At 33.8% G+C, this 17,901-nt stretch overlaps 1 protein-coding gene across 6 annotated transcripts in view; it reads left to right on the plus strand.

The window, feature by feature from the left end:
• Nucleotides 1–17,901, plus strand: part of GRIK2 (glutamate ionotropic receptor kainate type subunit 2) — a 670,394-nt gene that overhangs the window by 539,314 nt on the left and 113,179 nt on the right. For all 6 annotated transcript variants that reach the window (XM_086707502.1, XM_086707501.1, XM_086707504.1 and 3 more), the window contains exon 14: nucleotides 1,697–1,914. In XM_086707502.1, the coding sequence (XP_086563628.1) occupies nucleotides 1,697–1,914 (218 nt within the window). The remainder of the gene's footprint in view (nucleotides 1–1,696; nucleotides 1,915–17,901) is intronic.

The following is a 17,901-nucleotide window of genomic DNA, read 5'->3' on the forward strand; positions in this document are numbered from 1 at the left end:
CTGGACATGACGTTACCTTGAGTACATGACAGTCAGCCCCTAACCAGGCTCTGATTCACAAACCTAGGAGGTACTCGCTTTAAGTCCTTGGGTAAGATACGAACTTGTGGTAATTGGGCCTTTTTTGTCGAATGTCTCCACTGTTCTTTTCCTTCCCGGTCTTGTTTGACTTCACTGGTGCTGTTGTTAAGGAAAAAAAAAAAAAAAAAAAAAAAAAAAAAGTAGAATGGGCAGCCAAAGCTGCTGCTGATCATCTTGGGAATATTTTAGTATTTCAGTGTTCGAGTGTGTGTCTGACAGGGCCTAGGAGCAACTACATCAGAAAGGTACTTTTCTGTTTTGTTTTGTTTTCTGTTATTTTTTTCCCCTCCCACAGAATGGTAGGCAGAGTCTGGAGCTGGAGTTGGCTGTCATGTCCAAGTCTGTCTGCTTTTTAAAATTTTGTTTGTTTGAAATTACAAGGGTAAGATGAACTGCAGTGTAAGATGGGCTGTTTTGATCTATTCTGGTCATGATACCGCTTTTTTTCAATGTTAACATGAATGATTTGTTGCATTTTTCATTCCATCTAAAGATGTGTTGCCTTACTGCATCAGTGATTATATGAAAGATCTGACTGTCAACAAATCAGCAAATGGAGTCCATCTTTGCTTCATTCCATTTTACTCAAACCCTATTAAAAATTAATTTGTAGCCAATGCTTTCTTGATTTTGGACTTAAAATGATTAAAAGTGCATAGTAATATATTACATATATTCATAAATTTAGTATACTTTTCTTATTAAAAAAATCATGCATGCTGATATGTATTCAGTTACACATTAAGACTGTAAATAGTGCACATAATTTAAACAATGTTGTAAAGCTATAAGACTTGATTTTAAAATTGTCAGGATTTTATTTTAAAATCTAAATTAATTAAATTAATAATAATCAAAAGTAAAATAGAATTCTCGGATCCCGTTCTCTTATTAATAGCATGAGCAGGCAACTCCAGCGATGTTTGTAATATGTTTATGAAATATTTATATATATGTAAAAATAAATTTGTGACAATATGTTTATTCTGATTCTGATTCTTCTCATTGAGGATAACTATAGTGATGGGAGACATTTGTTTGTACATAAGGAAATAATTTACTACCTTATTTCAAAATAAACCTGGACTAAAACCTCATATCTCAAGGAATATAGGTAATTGAAATTTATTTTTGTGACACATAACTTTTTAAAATGGCAAAATAGACAAAATTTATGCTTTCATGCACATCAAAAAATGAAACTTTATAGAAAGCGTGTTAAGAAATGGGTTTGAATGTATGTTAAATCATTTCTTCTAAAACCAAAGTAATTAACAAGAATATGAAAAGCCATACAAGTAGTTTATAAACTAGAGATTTTTTTTTTCTCCCTTCTAATGCTGTTTTTATAAGGGTTATTACTAATCTGTCCTGTCTCAGATAGAACTTAAGTCTCCTGCCACTATACTTAACAAGTGTCCTAAGAGACGGTTTATTATCTGAAATTAGCCTCTGCTCTCCCAATGGTTGTTGCTTGCTTTCTAAAGCAATGTGTGAACCTATGATTTAAGCTTTTATTACACAGTGATTCCATTCTGCCACTGTGACCAAAAGTACCTGACTGCTGATCAAATTCTCTGTATTCGTTTCACCTTTTCCCCCCAATCTCTGTTAGGTTCTGAGCTCATGCCCAAAGCGCTCTCCACCAGGATAGTGGGAGGCATTTGGTGGTTTTTCACACTTATCATCATTTCTTCGTATACTGCTAACTTAGCCGCCTTTCTGACAGTGGAGCGCATGGAATCCCCTATTGACTCTGCTGATGATTTAGCTAAACAAACCAAGATAGAGTATGGTGCGGTGGAGGATGGTGCAACCATGACTTTTTTCAAGGTAAGTCCTACTGATTGTCTACAATTTACATATTAAAATGATAGAGTGCAAACAAATCTCCCTCTCTTAATGGATGTAAGGATGTAGCAACACTGTAATTTGTGAAGAATAATCAATAGTCAATAATCCTCAATAATCAACAATCAATAATAATCAATAGTAAAAAATAATCAGGTTCCTCAGGGGATGGAGGGGTATGTGTACAACTAAATACACGGTCATTAAGGCAAAACATTTTAATACTTGCAAATGGCAAGGAGTTCTTGCTTTGCAAGTATTCCCTTTTTGTTCGAAGGCAATTCTGCCCATGGCAACATTTTTTTTTCTCAACAAGGTTTTATCTTTGAATGTCAATGTCTATACATTTATTAGTATATATTAATATATTAGTATATTAATTACATTAAACATAATATAGTTAATATATAATGCCTAATGTAATGAATATATTAATACAATGTATTGATTATATATTAATATATATTTGTTAATACATATTAAATAGTATTAGATTCAGACTCTACCAGGCTTAGCTGTTCCAGAGGAATAGAATGATTACATACATACATAATATTCTTATATACACATTTCTTTCTGTTAAGGTGAAACAAGGCTTGTTTACAAGCCTACAGAAAAAGAAGGAAAATAAATGATAGAAATAAGCCAAAACAATTCTTGTTGATGCACATTCATCTAATGTTCTGTAAGGCACAGAGTTTCAAAAGGAGCTATACCACTGAACTCATAATGGTTTCCAGAGGGACAGCCCTGTGGAACACTTGAATGGAAAGTGCTTGAACCAGGTTCCAGGCATATAGAGTATCTTACCCTCTTTATTTTCCCTTTCTTCTTACTCCAGCTGATCTCATTGGGCCAAAATACTGTACTCTAAATCGGGTGATTTCACTTCAGGGAGTCAATATCACTTTGTAATTTATTTTATATTGTACCAAGTCTTTTTGTTTTGTTTTGATGTTGTTATTGTTGTTGTTGTTTTAATATGCAATTTATTGTCAAATTGGTTTCCATGCAACACCCAGTGCTCATCCCAACAGGTGCCCTCCTCAATGCCCCTCACCCACCCTCTCCTCCCTCCCATCCCCCATCAACCCTCAGTTTGTTCTCAGTTTTTAAGAGTCTCTTATGTTTTGGCTCCCTCCCTCTCTAACCTTTGTTTTCTTTTTCTTCCCCTCCCCCATGGTCTTCTGTTAAGTTTCTCAGGATCCCCGTAAGAGTGAAAACTTGGTATCTGTCTTTCTCTGTATGACTTATGCTAAGTGTACTAAGTCTTTTTAAATTCTTTGTATGTCAGACAAAATTTTAAGCATTGGTATTTTCCTTCACTGTTCATACAAATGTAATAGGAAGTTTAAGTATGCAGAAGTGATAACTTTTTTAAATAGTTGAATCAAACTATAAAATAAATTCTCTCATCAAACATTCATCACGTACCTGTTGAGTACCAGAAATTGCATTACATATTGGTCTTCTAGAGCAAATAACATCTATTTCTCACTTTTAAGGAGATCATAGTTTAGTTGGATGACTATATCAACAATCATGGAACTGGGTTTTATGATACTTAAAACACAAACTTTGCCAAAAATTATATAATTTTTGTTGTAAAAATTCTCACAAAACTAAATCATCTCTTTTTCTAGAGTTCTGGAGGACATAAATATCCAAAGAATGAGATAGGTTGATTGTTTAGTCAAATCTATATAATTCTTAAAATGTAATTATTTTCAGAGTGAATATCTCATATGGCTAGACGAAAGCTTAAAATGTGTATTTTTACATTTATTTGGAAAATCATTATTATTTAATCAAATTTGTTAACCAAAAATGAGCAAAATATTATGATCAGTAAGTGCCATTTGACTATATTAATTACAACTGATCAATTTTCCCCATTGAATATTCAGAATTAATAAAGATAGCTTTAAAGATAGCTTTTCTTATATAGCGTTTTTTGTTTTGTTTTTTGTTTTTGTTTTTGTTTGTTTTTTTTTTTTTTTTTAGAAAAGGAAATAATCTGTTGAAATGCTAAATGCACATTGTATGTGTCAGTAACTTTGTAGGGAGTGAATGTGGGATGCATTAAAATTGTTATAGTATTCAAGAAACTTTTGAATAGAGTTTGTTAAAAAACACCAAGTATCTAAACCAAGTGATTTGATTGACATCAGAAGTTACTATTTCTGTTTCAAAAATACATCAGAGTTTTCATTTTATTTTTTATATTCCAGAAGACTCAAATATCTTGTTTCAAAGTTCTTTTGTACCATGAGCAAGGTTTATCTCTAGAAAATCAACTTAAAAAAATTATTTTTTTCTTATCTTTCAGCTTATTCTCTCCCCCTTTATTTTGTCTTTTCAGTCTTTTCAATTTTCTCTTTCTTTTTAAAAACTTTTAAACAATTTTTTTAATTTTAATTTTTTTAGGTAAATTATGCAGTATTAGTTTCTTTTTTTTTTGCCTACCTTCACTTTTCTTTGCTATTGACTTTTCTTCTTACTCTTTCAGCCCTTGTTTTCTCTCTCACGTGCAAGGGTACCTCTAGCACCAGGAGAAAATTGACATAGAACAATTTTCTGTTTCCAACAGCACAGACATTCTTTCTGTAGAATTAAGGCCTTCTGGAATCCATACTACTCACAGTAAAAACCACACAGTGATAATCACGAAGTTGACAATTAACCTTATGTTGATAACTTTATCACATGCTGAATTCTTACTTTAAAATTAGAAAAAAAATTAGAATTTAAAAGAATACATTAAATATTGACTTCTCTTTAGTTATTTTAGTGTACCCCTAAATGATACTAATTTCAACCTCATATTTTAGTTTGTTAAATTATACACTTATACCAGCCATGGGTGTAAAATTTAAAAATATATATATTCCTTAACAATCTGGAATTAAAGTAATTGCATGCTCATTTTGCAACTTCACAATGAACCAGGGACTAGTGTGTGTATTCTATTTACATTTGATACCATTCTTTTATTTCTTAATTAACAGCAATGCATACAAACACTCTAGGAAGCACCCTTAAGGCATTGATTTCTAAAGGAATTTCCATCTTGTTTTTACAAATTTAACAAGACCCTGCTGTTAGTTAATTGTTCTGGAATGCTCAGTTCCAGAAAATTATTTTAAAGAATGGTATAATTTTGTTACTACAAGCAAGAAGAGCTGGCTCAAGATACCTGACCTTAAAGGGGTAAGTCCTCAGTATTGCAAAAACACAGAGTTATGCCATTCTCTAATATTAAATAATCCTTTTTCCAAAGAACATGCTTGACTTTGTTTATCGAGCTTACGTGTATATTGTCTTCAAGAAGAGTTCTTTCTTCTCCTCTTTTATATCCATTACACTCCATGCGCATTCTTCCCAGGGATAAATGTAAAGTCATGACTGGTAAAGTAACTCAAAATTGAGCAGATGGTAGTTCTTCAGAGTTATTCTTTATAAACAGCAGAAAACTGTATGACATCACCAATATATATTCTTAATCATATTTTAATGATAAAATAGCTGAAGGCCCAGGGATTTCATTGAAAAACAATAAAGGAGTTGTCAAAACCTCCTTCTCGGAATCTGGGGACTTGGTGTAGTACAACTGAAATCTCACCCCAGAGCTGAACACTACACAGAATGTTACTAAGCAACAAGCACATTCTTTTCTCCCGAAGTATAAAGATTAGGAGAATGAATACATATAGATTACATGTTCAAAAATAACTCAGTGAGAGCCTGTAGGTGTTATGGTTTCTTTTGAGAATCCCTGTATTTTCAAAGTGAGTCCTATGTTTTACAAAGTGATGCTGAATCACTTTGCTTCTATGCAACGCATGACTCAGGTTTTCCAATTCCTGACAATTCTCTCTCTGGGTTTGGTCTACCTGAAATCTCAAGCTTGCTATGTATACAAATACAGTCTGTCCTTCCAAAAAAGATGGTATCAAAGGAGATACCTTTTTTATGGTTATTTTAAAAAGTTCTGCCGTATATTGTAAGAAATTTAAATAGTATCAAACATACAATGCATATCACTTAATGCTTCTGAAAATAAAATCTAAAATTCAGAATAGTTGTTATGAATGAAAAAAAAAAAAAAACCTGAAATCAGAGAAACTGGGGCTTGATTCCTGGCTCCACCACGTATGGGCTGTATTTAGGTAAGATACTATTCCTTGTAAACCTCTGACTCCTCATTTCTACATTGGAATGACTAACAGAACCATTCTGAAAGTATTATTTGAATATTAAATGAAAGCTGTACATGTTTGCTAACCATCTAGTAAATGCTTGACGGAGGCTATATATTAGCATCACTAAAATACATGGCTAATTTAAAATATTCAGAATTTAGGATGATTTTAAACATAGTCAGGTAAATTATGTCTCTATGGCCCACAGTAGGATAAATAATTTTGAAATAGATTTAAGAAGAGATCACATCATGTTTATCTAATTGAAATTGCTTCAGTCTTCTGATAATTATTGTCATGAAGAGGAGGTAATTTGGTAAGTGAAATAAAAAGAAACTATGAGAGCTCTTTTCTAGACTGTGTAGTTTGAAATGGTATATTGAGGTGCATTTAACAATTCTTTGGGGAATTTATTGCAAAGCATAGGTAAAGGGAACTATCAAAATATTTAATATAAAAAATATTTATCCTTAACTTTAACTTTTTTTTTAACCTAATGACTAAGATGTCTTATTTTAGGCAGTATTGCCATTCACCTTATGTTCTCAATTACATGCTCATTTGTAAGATATCAAATTTTTATTCAAGAAATAATTACCGATCATCTCTTATGTGGTAAGAACTGTGTTAAATCTTAAACATATTTCCTATATCTCCAAGCACTGCCTGCACCTGTCCATTCTATCTCCTATATATCTATTTCCTTTACTGCTTCCTTTACTGTTTACTGTTTACTGTTTACTGTCCTGGTTATGAAAACTAGTGTCATCTCTGTCTAGGGTTTTGTAGTAACCATTTAACTTTTCTTTCTCCCAATTTTGTCTGTATTGTTCTCTATGCTGCTACCAGAGTGACTTAAAGTCCTCCAAAATTGCCCTCTCCCCTTTGCTTTAGGATATAAACCTGGCTTCTCAGTGTGTTTGTAGACACCTCATTGTTGAGAGTCTTGAGCAAATGGTGAAAAAGGAATCCTTGAGACGTCTTTGGTGCAAAAAGATGATTTTATTAAATATGGGGACGGGACCTGTGGGCAGAAAGAGCTGCCCTGGGGTTGATTATATACTTTTAAGTTAGAGGGAGTTAGGGATAGTGTAAGTCTCTAAGGAATTTGAAAGCAAGGCTTTCAGAACCTTGAGGGGCTAGCTACTGTTAAGATTAGGTTACTTCTGGTCTTCAATAAAACAAAAACATTAAGGAAGTAAGGCGGCCATGAGTTCTTTGAGGAAGGTCACGCTCTACATGTTTCAGGTAAGTGTCAGTGGGCTGCAAGCTGTAAGGAGATTTAATTTATGTTACATTTTTCTTGCCTTTGTTTGCCTCATCATCATGGTCTGGCTTCTTTTATAGCCACTTGCTCTCACACTTGCAGCTACTTCCAGGTTTGTCACAAGTAAATGATGCACCTCCTTCTCCAATGCCTGTTACACACTTTTTTCCCCATCCCTGTCCCTTCTTATAACCAAATTGGTTATATTCTCTTTATTCCTTAGATACTAATTCATGCCTCACTTATCAAATTTTCATGATCCTTCCCCTACCTGTTCTACTCAGTTTGGGCAAGATACTCCTTTATATTCTCTGAGCACTTTTTACTTCGGTTCTTATTGAATTTTCAACCCAAGCTGTCTTCTTGGTTCCTGTGTTTCTATACCACACTGCATAGCAGGGATTGAATCTATATCATTCACGTTTGAATCTCTAGTTCCCTGCACAGGCTTTGCATATGGTTTGGGCTTTATTAGTTATCGACTGCCACAATGATGTTGCTTGACAAACAGCAAAAATCTCTTAGTGGCATGTAACATAAACCTTTATTTAGCTTACAAGTCAGCAGTCCTATTTCTAGAACCTTGGAAGCCCAGAGACTTTAGTACATTTTGAACAGACTCTGTTTCTCTTACACCAGGGTGACAGTGCTTTTGCCAATACCATTTTGGCTAAACATTTGTGGCCTTCAAATGTATCCAAGTGAGTCCATTTATAATCTAAAACCACAGGGACAGTTCTTTTTCAAATGTGCCTCTCTCTAAACTAATTGTTACTTTGGAATAGAAGCTCTTTGCTGGAGGAGAAAATCTACAAGGCATTGCCTTAACTTTTTCAGAGGGCTGAACGAAGTACCTCGAGCAACGTGCATAATTTGTTCTTTAATTACGAAATGGTGCCCTGTTGGAACAATTCGGAGAACTTTTACTGACTTGAGACACTGAAGACTAGGAATGCTTAAAATTACCCAACCATGCAAATTCTAACTCTACAATATCACCTCTAAGTACTGGTAGCAAACAGCCCAGTTCTTTTAAATTATTTCTTCCCTCTCCTCCTCCTCTTTGTTGTTCTTCTGATGAGTGATCTCTTTCTTGTACTACCTTATCCCATGTAGCTGAAAGTAACTAGCTGATTCCTTGAATATTTTGTCATTTTGTGTAGACATTTCTTTGGCCAAGTCCAAAAGATTATTACTGCATTTCAATCTTTTAACTTACGACAAGGCACACTTTAAAAATATTATTTCCCCCTATTTTCATTGATTCCTATTTCCCAATTTTCTCTCTAATGATTTCATTGTAATTTAGTATGTGACCCTAAATCAGTGTTTCGTATTTAGGTTCTCTTTATGGCACCAACTCACTTCTTTTACCTAATTCTGTACAGTTATCCCATGGCACAATGACTATAGCATCCATTGATGGAAAACCTATGACAGAGAGTTTTAGGTAGATTGTGTGATTATTTTCAAATTTTGCTAATCTGTAGAACTAAAAAAGTTTTTCTTTTCAAAATATGTAGCTCTCTATGGCATTTCCATTTTTGACTTTGGGTTAAAAGTCAGTTTATTTGGAAGTATAGGTTGTAGTGTTAGGAATATAAGCAAGTGGATTAATCCATCTGGAGGAAAGTTTTATGTTTTGGTACTTAGCCACAGAGGATTTTGTTTTATTTTTCTTTGTGCATAGTCTCCCTCTTTAGGAGAACTCAAAAGTACTTTCTAAATGCCAACTCATTAATCTTTACTGCAACCCCTGAGGAAGGTAGGAAGCAATTATCATTATGCTCATTTAACAGATGAGGAAACTGGGCCATGGAGAGGTTAAGTGACTTATTAATTATGAAAGCAATAACCAAGGGACTCGTAGTATCAACAATAAAAGTAATAGCTAAAGATATGATGGCATAACCATCATTACTCAGAAGAATTAAGTGCATTAGTCATTTTGGCTCACCCACATGACCCCAACTGTTTGATCATATTAAATTTCTAAAACATTTGCTTTAAGCCACTGGGGCAGATATAGTTATAACATGTTCTTTATAATCTGCTGCTTATTCTGAGCTTATCAGTTCAATGGTCTTCTAAAATTAAATTATGCTGGGGTGGCAGTATAGGTTTTTAAGCCTGAATTGCTTGTGTGGCATGCCTGTAATGATTTTTCAAAAGCTTGAGTGAGTTTTGCTTCTTAAATGCCAAAAGAACAGAAGTAATTTTTGAGTTGAGAGATAGAATGTAAAAAAATTTGGCAGTTTACTGCATGTACTTAATAAATGGATTTAGAAACATATACCATTCATTAGACATTTTTCATATTATTCTTTATTTCTCAAAAACATAATTTTTGTTTGTTGTTTTTATTTAAAGCAGCAGTAGCAATGAAAGTATAATATATTTACCATGAAAAGATTTATACATTGCAGAAGTAAATTTTCAAAATGACATCTGTAATGTACTTTTCACATTGCAAAAGGGTTTTTCTGAAATGAGTCTTTAGTTTCCTCTTACTATATTGGTGGTACAATATTTTGAAAGTTTCATTTTGTATATGCATAAAATTGACCTAAAATAGTTACAACGACGAGAAAGATTATCTAAAATGACTTTTGAATTCATTTTATTTTTTTATTGAGATATAATTGACTTATCTTGTTTAAGTTTAAGGTGTATAATGTGTTGATTTGATGAATTTATATATTGTAGTATGATTATCACTGTAGCATTAGCTAACATCTCCATCAAATCATTATCACAATTGAAATCTAGTCTGTTAGCAACTTTGAGGTTTATAATACAGTATTCCTAACTTTAATCACAATGCTGTATATTAGATCTCCAGAACTTATTCTTTAAATGCCTTTCATAGTTTATGTAGTAAATTCCCAGTTAAGTATGGTCATCACAAAGAAAGGGTTCAATAACTATTTATCTGCATGTGGATAGAAACTGGATATGTCTTTCACTGCATACCAAATTTACTACTATATGTATTTTAATTATTTTCCACCACTATCCAGGAGGGATTCTTTGACAATATAATAATTAGAAATTCATTATCGTACCTCAGTAAGTACAGGGATTATTTCTTACATATTTGCTTGTAAAAGAGTTGTCCCGTTTATACAGGTGTTACTAACTTGCCACCTAGTTTTGGTTTCAAGTCATGTTTCTTTACTTGGAGTCAATTTATGCTTAGCAATGACACTGCCCTTTTCTCCTCAATAATTTAGATCTCGAATTTCAGCTTTGGGTTTCACATGGGGGCTATAGTCTCTGTGCCTAGAAACTAGTTTAAAACTGGAATATTAATATGAGCACATGTATATTGGCATCAAAGTTTTATGACTTAACGGTTTTTATTTGTTGATATATAAAGTTAGCGATACTGACTACTTATCCGTGTCCTCAGTTAAAGCACTACTTCAGCTTATGGGGCCAATCTCTGAGTTTTTTTTATAACTTCTTTTGGTGATTCCAGTGTGCAGGAAGGGTTAAATTAACCCTGTCTGAAATATAAATAATCCCTTCATTATTGGCATCTGTATTTAATAACTAATTGCATTTACTTCATTTCTTTCATATTAGTTTGGGTATTCTTTTGTTCTGAAACCCAGAATTCACAAAATATCAGACAGAAGCATGAAATGATGATAAATCTGTTGAATGTACTCTTACTTCTTTCAAATTATTTACCTTTTGTTCAAAAGAGATTTGCTGAGAGTGAATAATTACATCATTTCTGACACTGTTCCTGGAAGTCCCCAGTTGGTAGGCATAAGGATTGACTTGTAGCAGGATGAAGACAGCTAGAGCTTTCTCCTTTCTCGGGGATTATGGTGGAGTAAATCCTGACCTTCGTTGTGTCTCTGAGTAAAAGTTGAGAAAATATATATTCTGTGGTAACTAGGGAGTGAATACATTCACCTTTTCTTTGTAAGTCTTATTGCAGGTTCTTCCACTGTGCGGGAGAGAGGAGAAATTAGAGACCAGTAAGCAGGCATATTAAAGTCTTGGAAGGATTATTATATATGTGACTTTTGTGTTTATAACTGGGACCAGATTAAGAAGCAGTGAAGTACCTTACTTTGTAATTATATATCGAGTTAGATTCTGCACAACAGTTTGAGATTTGGGCTCCTGTAGTTTTGTTTCCTGAGCTGACAGGACTATTCTGTAGTATTTGGTGAACTACTGTCACTCCTTCCTTGTGGAAAAAATGCACCTATGTTAACTGGTGGGGCAAATTATTACGCAATTCTAATTGATATCTTTTTTTGTGTTCCTTTGGAATTCCTCATTATCCCTCTGCATATCTATACTGAAACCAAATACTCATCACACATGGCTGTAATGTGGGTGATGGAAAACCAGATATACTTAAGTTTCCAAGCCAAAAACTGTTCTTGCCAACTTGCTTGCAAGTTACTAATTAAGTAATGACTCAACGATTACATAGAAAAAATAGAAATTTTATTTTGAATTCTTTGTTTCATGTATTCAAGTTCACATATAATCTGGTTTATTGTTTTGATTTCTCTGCATATTTAATGAAACAAACCCTGAAAGCTTTACGTGATTGAACACCAATGTATCCTAGCAGTCAGTTTAGATTAGTGATTAATATTGTTACTGAAATACTCATCTGTCTAAGTTGATGTTTTCTTTGTTTTTCATCAGACAGCTTTTCTAGAAATCTGAAAGAAATATCTTAGCAAAGATTTTTGTAGCCATACCATTTCTCTTTTCTCCCAAATATTTTTTTTTCTTCATTATTGCTTTTAAGATACAAGTTATAGGTAATGGATCAATGTTAACATTAGGTTAAATAGCAAAATTTTGTTTAAAAAAGCAAAGTTGGTATTTTAAAAGTGTTGTTATATTTTTATTATTATCTAATATGGTTTTGATATTATTCATGTTCGAAATTAATATTTAAACCAATTTTTTATAATACATTTAAATTATTGGCATAGTAAGGGGGTTACTTTCACCCAGGGAGATTGTCTCTCTCCCCCATCCTCACTAACACACAATTTATTGTATGTGAGGCCTGATCCTATGTTTATTACAGGGATTTGCATAAGGCCTACAGGAAACCAACACCATTTTACTATGTTCCCATTGCAAGAAATAAAATGGTGCCTTTGAGTAAAGCTGCTTCATCAGACACTAGTTTAGCATGCCAAGTTACAGCTATCAATGGTGAAACAGCAGATGTGAAGGCTAGTTGGCATCAAAGCATATGAGTTGAAGACTTTCCTATGGGAAAGAAAGTGCTTCATTACACTTTATCTATACTAAGAACATTGGTTCTATCAAGCTGTCTGGGAAAATTAGATGATGATGGGTTTTATTACCTTAGCTCTGCCAGAGTGAATTCAATAGTTAAAAAGTAAGCGATAACACCATTTGGGGAATTATAAGAAGTTATTAGAGTTTCAGTGTATTTAAACTTCGAAAGAGCAGCAACTTTTATCTCCGCTTCTCTAAAATGTCTGAGGGACAAAAGTTTAATCCCTCTCTAATTTTCAATATGTACCAATGAAGCTTTGGGACTCTAATTGAAGAAAGAAGTTTTGTGTTTGACTGAAGTGTAAAATCTGAGAAACAATGTTTTAATTGCCTTGAAAGGCAAGTGCATGAGGCTGTTGTCATTCCAGGATACACTGTGGTTCTGTCTCTCTTCTGCCCTCCCTCCTCCACTCTGTGCAGGGACCACTCTTGCTGTTTGTCAAGTCAGCATGGCAGCTCAAACACCACATTGCACCTCATCAATCTTAGCCCAGAGGGCCCCACAGGGAGTGAGAAAACTCAAAGTCAGTTAATAGAGCAATGTAGAGCTGGCCTGTCAAGTACTGCATAATGGATAATTGTCACTGTAAGAGTTTATAGCCACCGGTTAGGCAACAATTTGCAAGGGACTTGGAAAGGCATATTTTTGGACGTAAAAATATAGGCTTAGATAAATATAAGAATTGTCACTTAAAACTTGTAATGTTTTATTTGTTAGTTAAAAAATTAAGATGAAAACTTCTCTTCTATGTAAGTTGCAGCATAAAAGCATCATTCGGTATTTCTAAGACAAATGTACAAACAAACAAAACACCCAGTTTCTCCGCTTTGTAAATTATTTGAGGAAATTATTTTAATTGGGATTGTGGCTAAGAAAGATCTATTAATCATGTTTAGTGTGTGTGTGTGTGTGTGTGTGTGTGTGTGTGTGTTTGTAGGGGGGAATCAAACTTTAGAGTATCAACAAAAACATATTATCTTTTTAGATTATCCATTAGCTAAAGTGAATACTGTGAAACTTGTACTTAATCCAGAATACCCTATGCCCTTGGCAGTTAATGTTCTTGATTTTTCATGCACCATGATGTCTTTTTCTTTTTTTTTTGGTGGGGGGTGTGTGCTATTTTCTGTTGTTGCAAATACACTTTAAGCTAATTATCACATTTGGTCAGCTGAACATTCTTTTGTTCATTTGTTTTCCTATCTCTTTTCCAAAAGTCCTAATAGCAAAAATACCACTTTGTTCTTTGATATTAAGAGCTGATTAAAGACATTATATGTAGTTAAGTAGGTTCTCTCATTATATCATAAAGCAAAATGAGGTTTACTGTTACTACTGCTTCCATCTTTGCTATATAGACTTTCATTTAAAGACAAAACAGAACTGCTTTTCCCCCTTGGAAGCGTGCAAAATGTAGGATCATCAGCCCTTCTGATAGTGAATCATCTTATTACTTCATCACTCATATTCACCAATAGCAAACACAGCTCATAAAGCATCCTTTCTTTTTTATACCCTTTCTCTACCCCAATAGATTGGAAAAAAGACAAAATAAATTTTAGAGGTGTTGATAGTTGCAAACTGAATATAATAGATTCCTCAAAAATATTGCTTTTCAAAAAGCAATATTGGCTAGATTAAACATTAATGCTAAATGTCTTCGTCATAAAGAGGTCAGATTTTGAAGTAATTCAAGTTCTTTTGCTGGGATATTATTGACTTTGACAGTGCCTAGAGTTGTAAATATCTAATGCATACTGTTAAGCACTTTCATTGACCTCCTGTGTTCAGAGAGAGTCCTTAACAGTTTCATAAGTAAAGAACTTTACAGATGAGGGAATGTGTCTGCACGTGTATGCACATGCATGAGTGAGTGTGTTCTATAGGAATAAGATATGCTACCTTAATTGGAATTAAATTATGAATGGTTACATGATTTATTTTTCTTATACCCAGTTTCCATATTAAATCTGTTCTAGTGGAATAATAGTTCAGGGCTGGCAATAAATTGTAATTTTATTTTTCCTGATAGCATTTGAATAATACTTTTGATTATCATTAGCCTATTGTATATAACACAACACTAGTGGAGTTCAGTGAAAAGATTTGATTGTCTCTAAAGGTAGGTGTTTCCTTTATTAAATATTGTAATTACAACTAATTAGAGGTTACACAATAAATTAGTTTGCTTTGTAGGTCCCTTGACTGCTTTCAGAACACTGTGAGTTTATGCTTCATTATAATTTATTACAAAAACAATTAAATAAAAACCAAATAATTAGAAAGTAGCATTAATAGTGGATATAAATGATTGTTGAATCAATACAATGCAGTTTAACAAAATGATTAAATGCATAAACTAGGTTGTTCATGAAATCATATCTATCACTTGTTAGGGATTTACTTAACCTAGGGCTTCTGTCTTTTTATAGCTAAACTGGGGGTTTAATTACCTGTTTTATAGATTGTTTACATAAAGCACTAAACATGTAATAAACTCCCAGTGTGTACTTACTGCTATTCTTATTTTAAGGCACTTAATAGTTGAACTGATAAACTCTGTAGCAGATAAAACCATTTCCCTCCAAATGAATGCTTGCATTCCTGGAAATACATCCAGTTTACCTATGCTTAATGCCAAAAGCTGGTACTCAGTTACGTTTATGTTTGATTTGTGATTTAATCTTGATTGTAGATTATTAAAAAATATTCTAGATTACTCTCTTGCACTGCTGAAAAGATAAAACGCATCATGAATCCAGTTCCATCCACACATCCAATTTTAATTAATGATCTTTTTATTAATGGTTTTTTAATTAACGGTCTTTTTATTAATGTGTGAGATTTACTTTGACAAACAATTCATGCTCAGAATTAATGCTTACATAGAAGAAGAACTCCCATTTTTAATTGCTCTTCCTCTCCATAAATATTAACCATTGTAATTTTAGCAAGTTTCTTTTTCTCTTATAAAAATAATGCATATGACTCATGAGAACTATAGAATTTTAGGAAAACAAAGGAAAAAATGTCAAAGTCCAACCTACAAAGACAAATCCTAATATCCTGTAACAAAAGCCTCCAGTATTTTCTCACTATATTTTGTTTTTCTCTTGTTTCAGTGTTAAAGACTTTTAGCCTGTATATAGCTTTACATATCTCATATTTCCACTGAACACAGGTAGTGATGCTCTTTTCAGGAATATGCTTTAAAAATTCATTATCAGCATGCTCACTTTGGCAGCACATATACTGAGATTCATTATCAGTAAAATAGGGTTATCAGAATGTGCTCATGATACTTTCAGAAATATTTTTTTTCTTGAGATAAAGTCTAAAACAAAAAGCCACTTGCTAATTTCCAAACCCATTCACCTCGTCATTGCAAACTTCTTTTTATTATTTATTTTATTTTTGAGAGAGAGAGAGAGGGAGGGAGGGAGAGGCAGACTGTAAGAGGAGGAGAACAGAGAGAGAGAGAGGGAGAGAAAGACACAGAATCCGAAGCAGGCTCCAGGCTCTGAGGTGTCAACACAGAGCCCTACATGGGGCTCTAACTCACTAACCGTGAAATCGTGACCTGAGCAGAAGTCGGACGCTTAACCAACTGAGCCACCCAGGTGCTCCCACTAACTTTCAAAATATGTTTGTATATAAACACACATGCATAGCAAAGAAATCATTTATATCCTAAATACCTAAGATAACAATTGAGATATTGATTTTCAATGTTTGTTGCATTAAACTATCAGAAATTTAATGCTTTCATATATTAAATTTAATAAATGATTTTAATCAAACCTTGAAGGAAAATTGGTAGAGAGATAGTTTTAAGGTTGTCTGTTTAGACTTCTTAATATAATTTTTTCTTCAAGTGAAAAAGAAAAAAAATCTTGTAATAGAAATATATAGGAGTAGTTGTTAACCTTTTTCTGTTGAGCCATATTAGCTTATATTTAGAAGAATGATTATAGAAATATCTTTCTTTATCTACATTAGCTGTAGTTTATTCAGTCTTTCCATGTCTATAAATGAAAAAGAACACTTGCATGGCTGTACTGTCACTTAGAGTTGACATTGAATGCATGTAGTCTGGAATTCCATTCCTCAGTTATTCCAGGATGCCCAAAATACACTAGTGTCAGGGGAGTCTATGTTAGCTCATATTTTTTACGTATTCACATACAGATATTTTTATCGTATCAGCCTTTTCTTCCAACACTAGAAGAAACTAACCCAGCCTAACTCTAGAAAATATAATTTAGTGGAGTAAATTAGGAATCCATATTGTTGGGTGTGAAGACGGTCAGGCTGGACATGTCACCCCATTGATCCCTGGAGTTGATTCAGCTGATCTGACTGGCTAGGCAGGTATCTCTCTCCCTCACGGCTCCATGTGCACCCCTCTCAAAGCTGTGTGCTGGGTACAAGAGGAAACGAGGGCGACTTTCCCCAATAGAGGAGGACTTTCTTTGGTCGAGGGTAAACAAGCAGCTGCACTCCCCTGCTAGAACCTCCAAACAGGCTCTCAAGGTCCATTAGTAGGAGAACATAGGGTGGTCAAGCTTCCAAGACCCCAGACACATCCAAATGAGGTGCTGCACGTGGCAGTCTGCCTTTCTTTAAAAAATAAAATACAGGGGCGCCTGGGTGGCTTAGTCGGTTAAGCGTCCGACTTCAGCCAGGTCACGATCTCGCGGTCCGTGAGTTCGAGCCCCGCTTCGGGCTCTGGGCTGATGGCTCAGAGCCTGGAGCCTGTTTCCGATTCTGTGTCTCCCTCTCTCTCTGCCCCTCCCCCGTTCATGCTCTGTCACTCTCTGTCCCAAAAATAAAATAAACGTTGAAAAAAAATTAAAAAAAAAATACAAAAACAGCAGCAACAACAACAAGGTATCCATATTGTCAAAATAGAAGAAAATGACTTAAGAGGCCATGACTAAGAAAGGAACATGTCTAAAAATAACAATTTTTAGATCTACCTGATACATCCTAATCTTTAGGAAGATGTTTCATAAAGGACTACCCAAATTTGATGACAATGATGATGATGAAGATGATGATGTTGCTGATGTTGAAGAAGATGTTGATGTTCCTGATAGAGATCTGCCTTGGAATCCAGGGAAAACACTAGAGCAATTTATGTTTATGAATTAAAATAATAGAGGTGACTTTAAGAAAACCAGCAAAATTTATTCTAAAGAAGT

Source organism: Puma concolor, chromosome B2, assembly GCF_028749965.1.
Source record: "Puma concolor isolate L17-30 chromosome B2, mPumCon1.1.hap2, whole genome shotgun sequence".
NCBI lineage: Eukaryota > Metazoa > Chordata > Mammalia > Carnivora > Felidae > Puma > Puma concolor.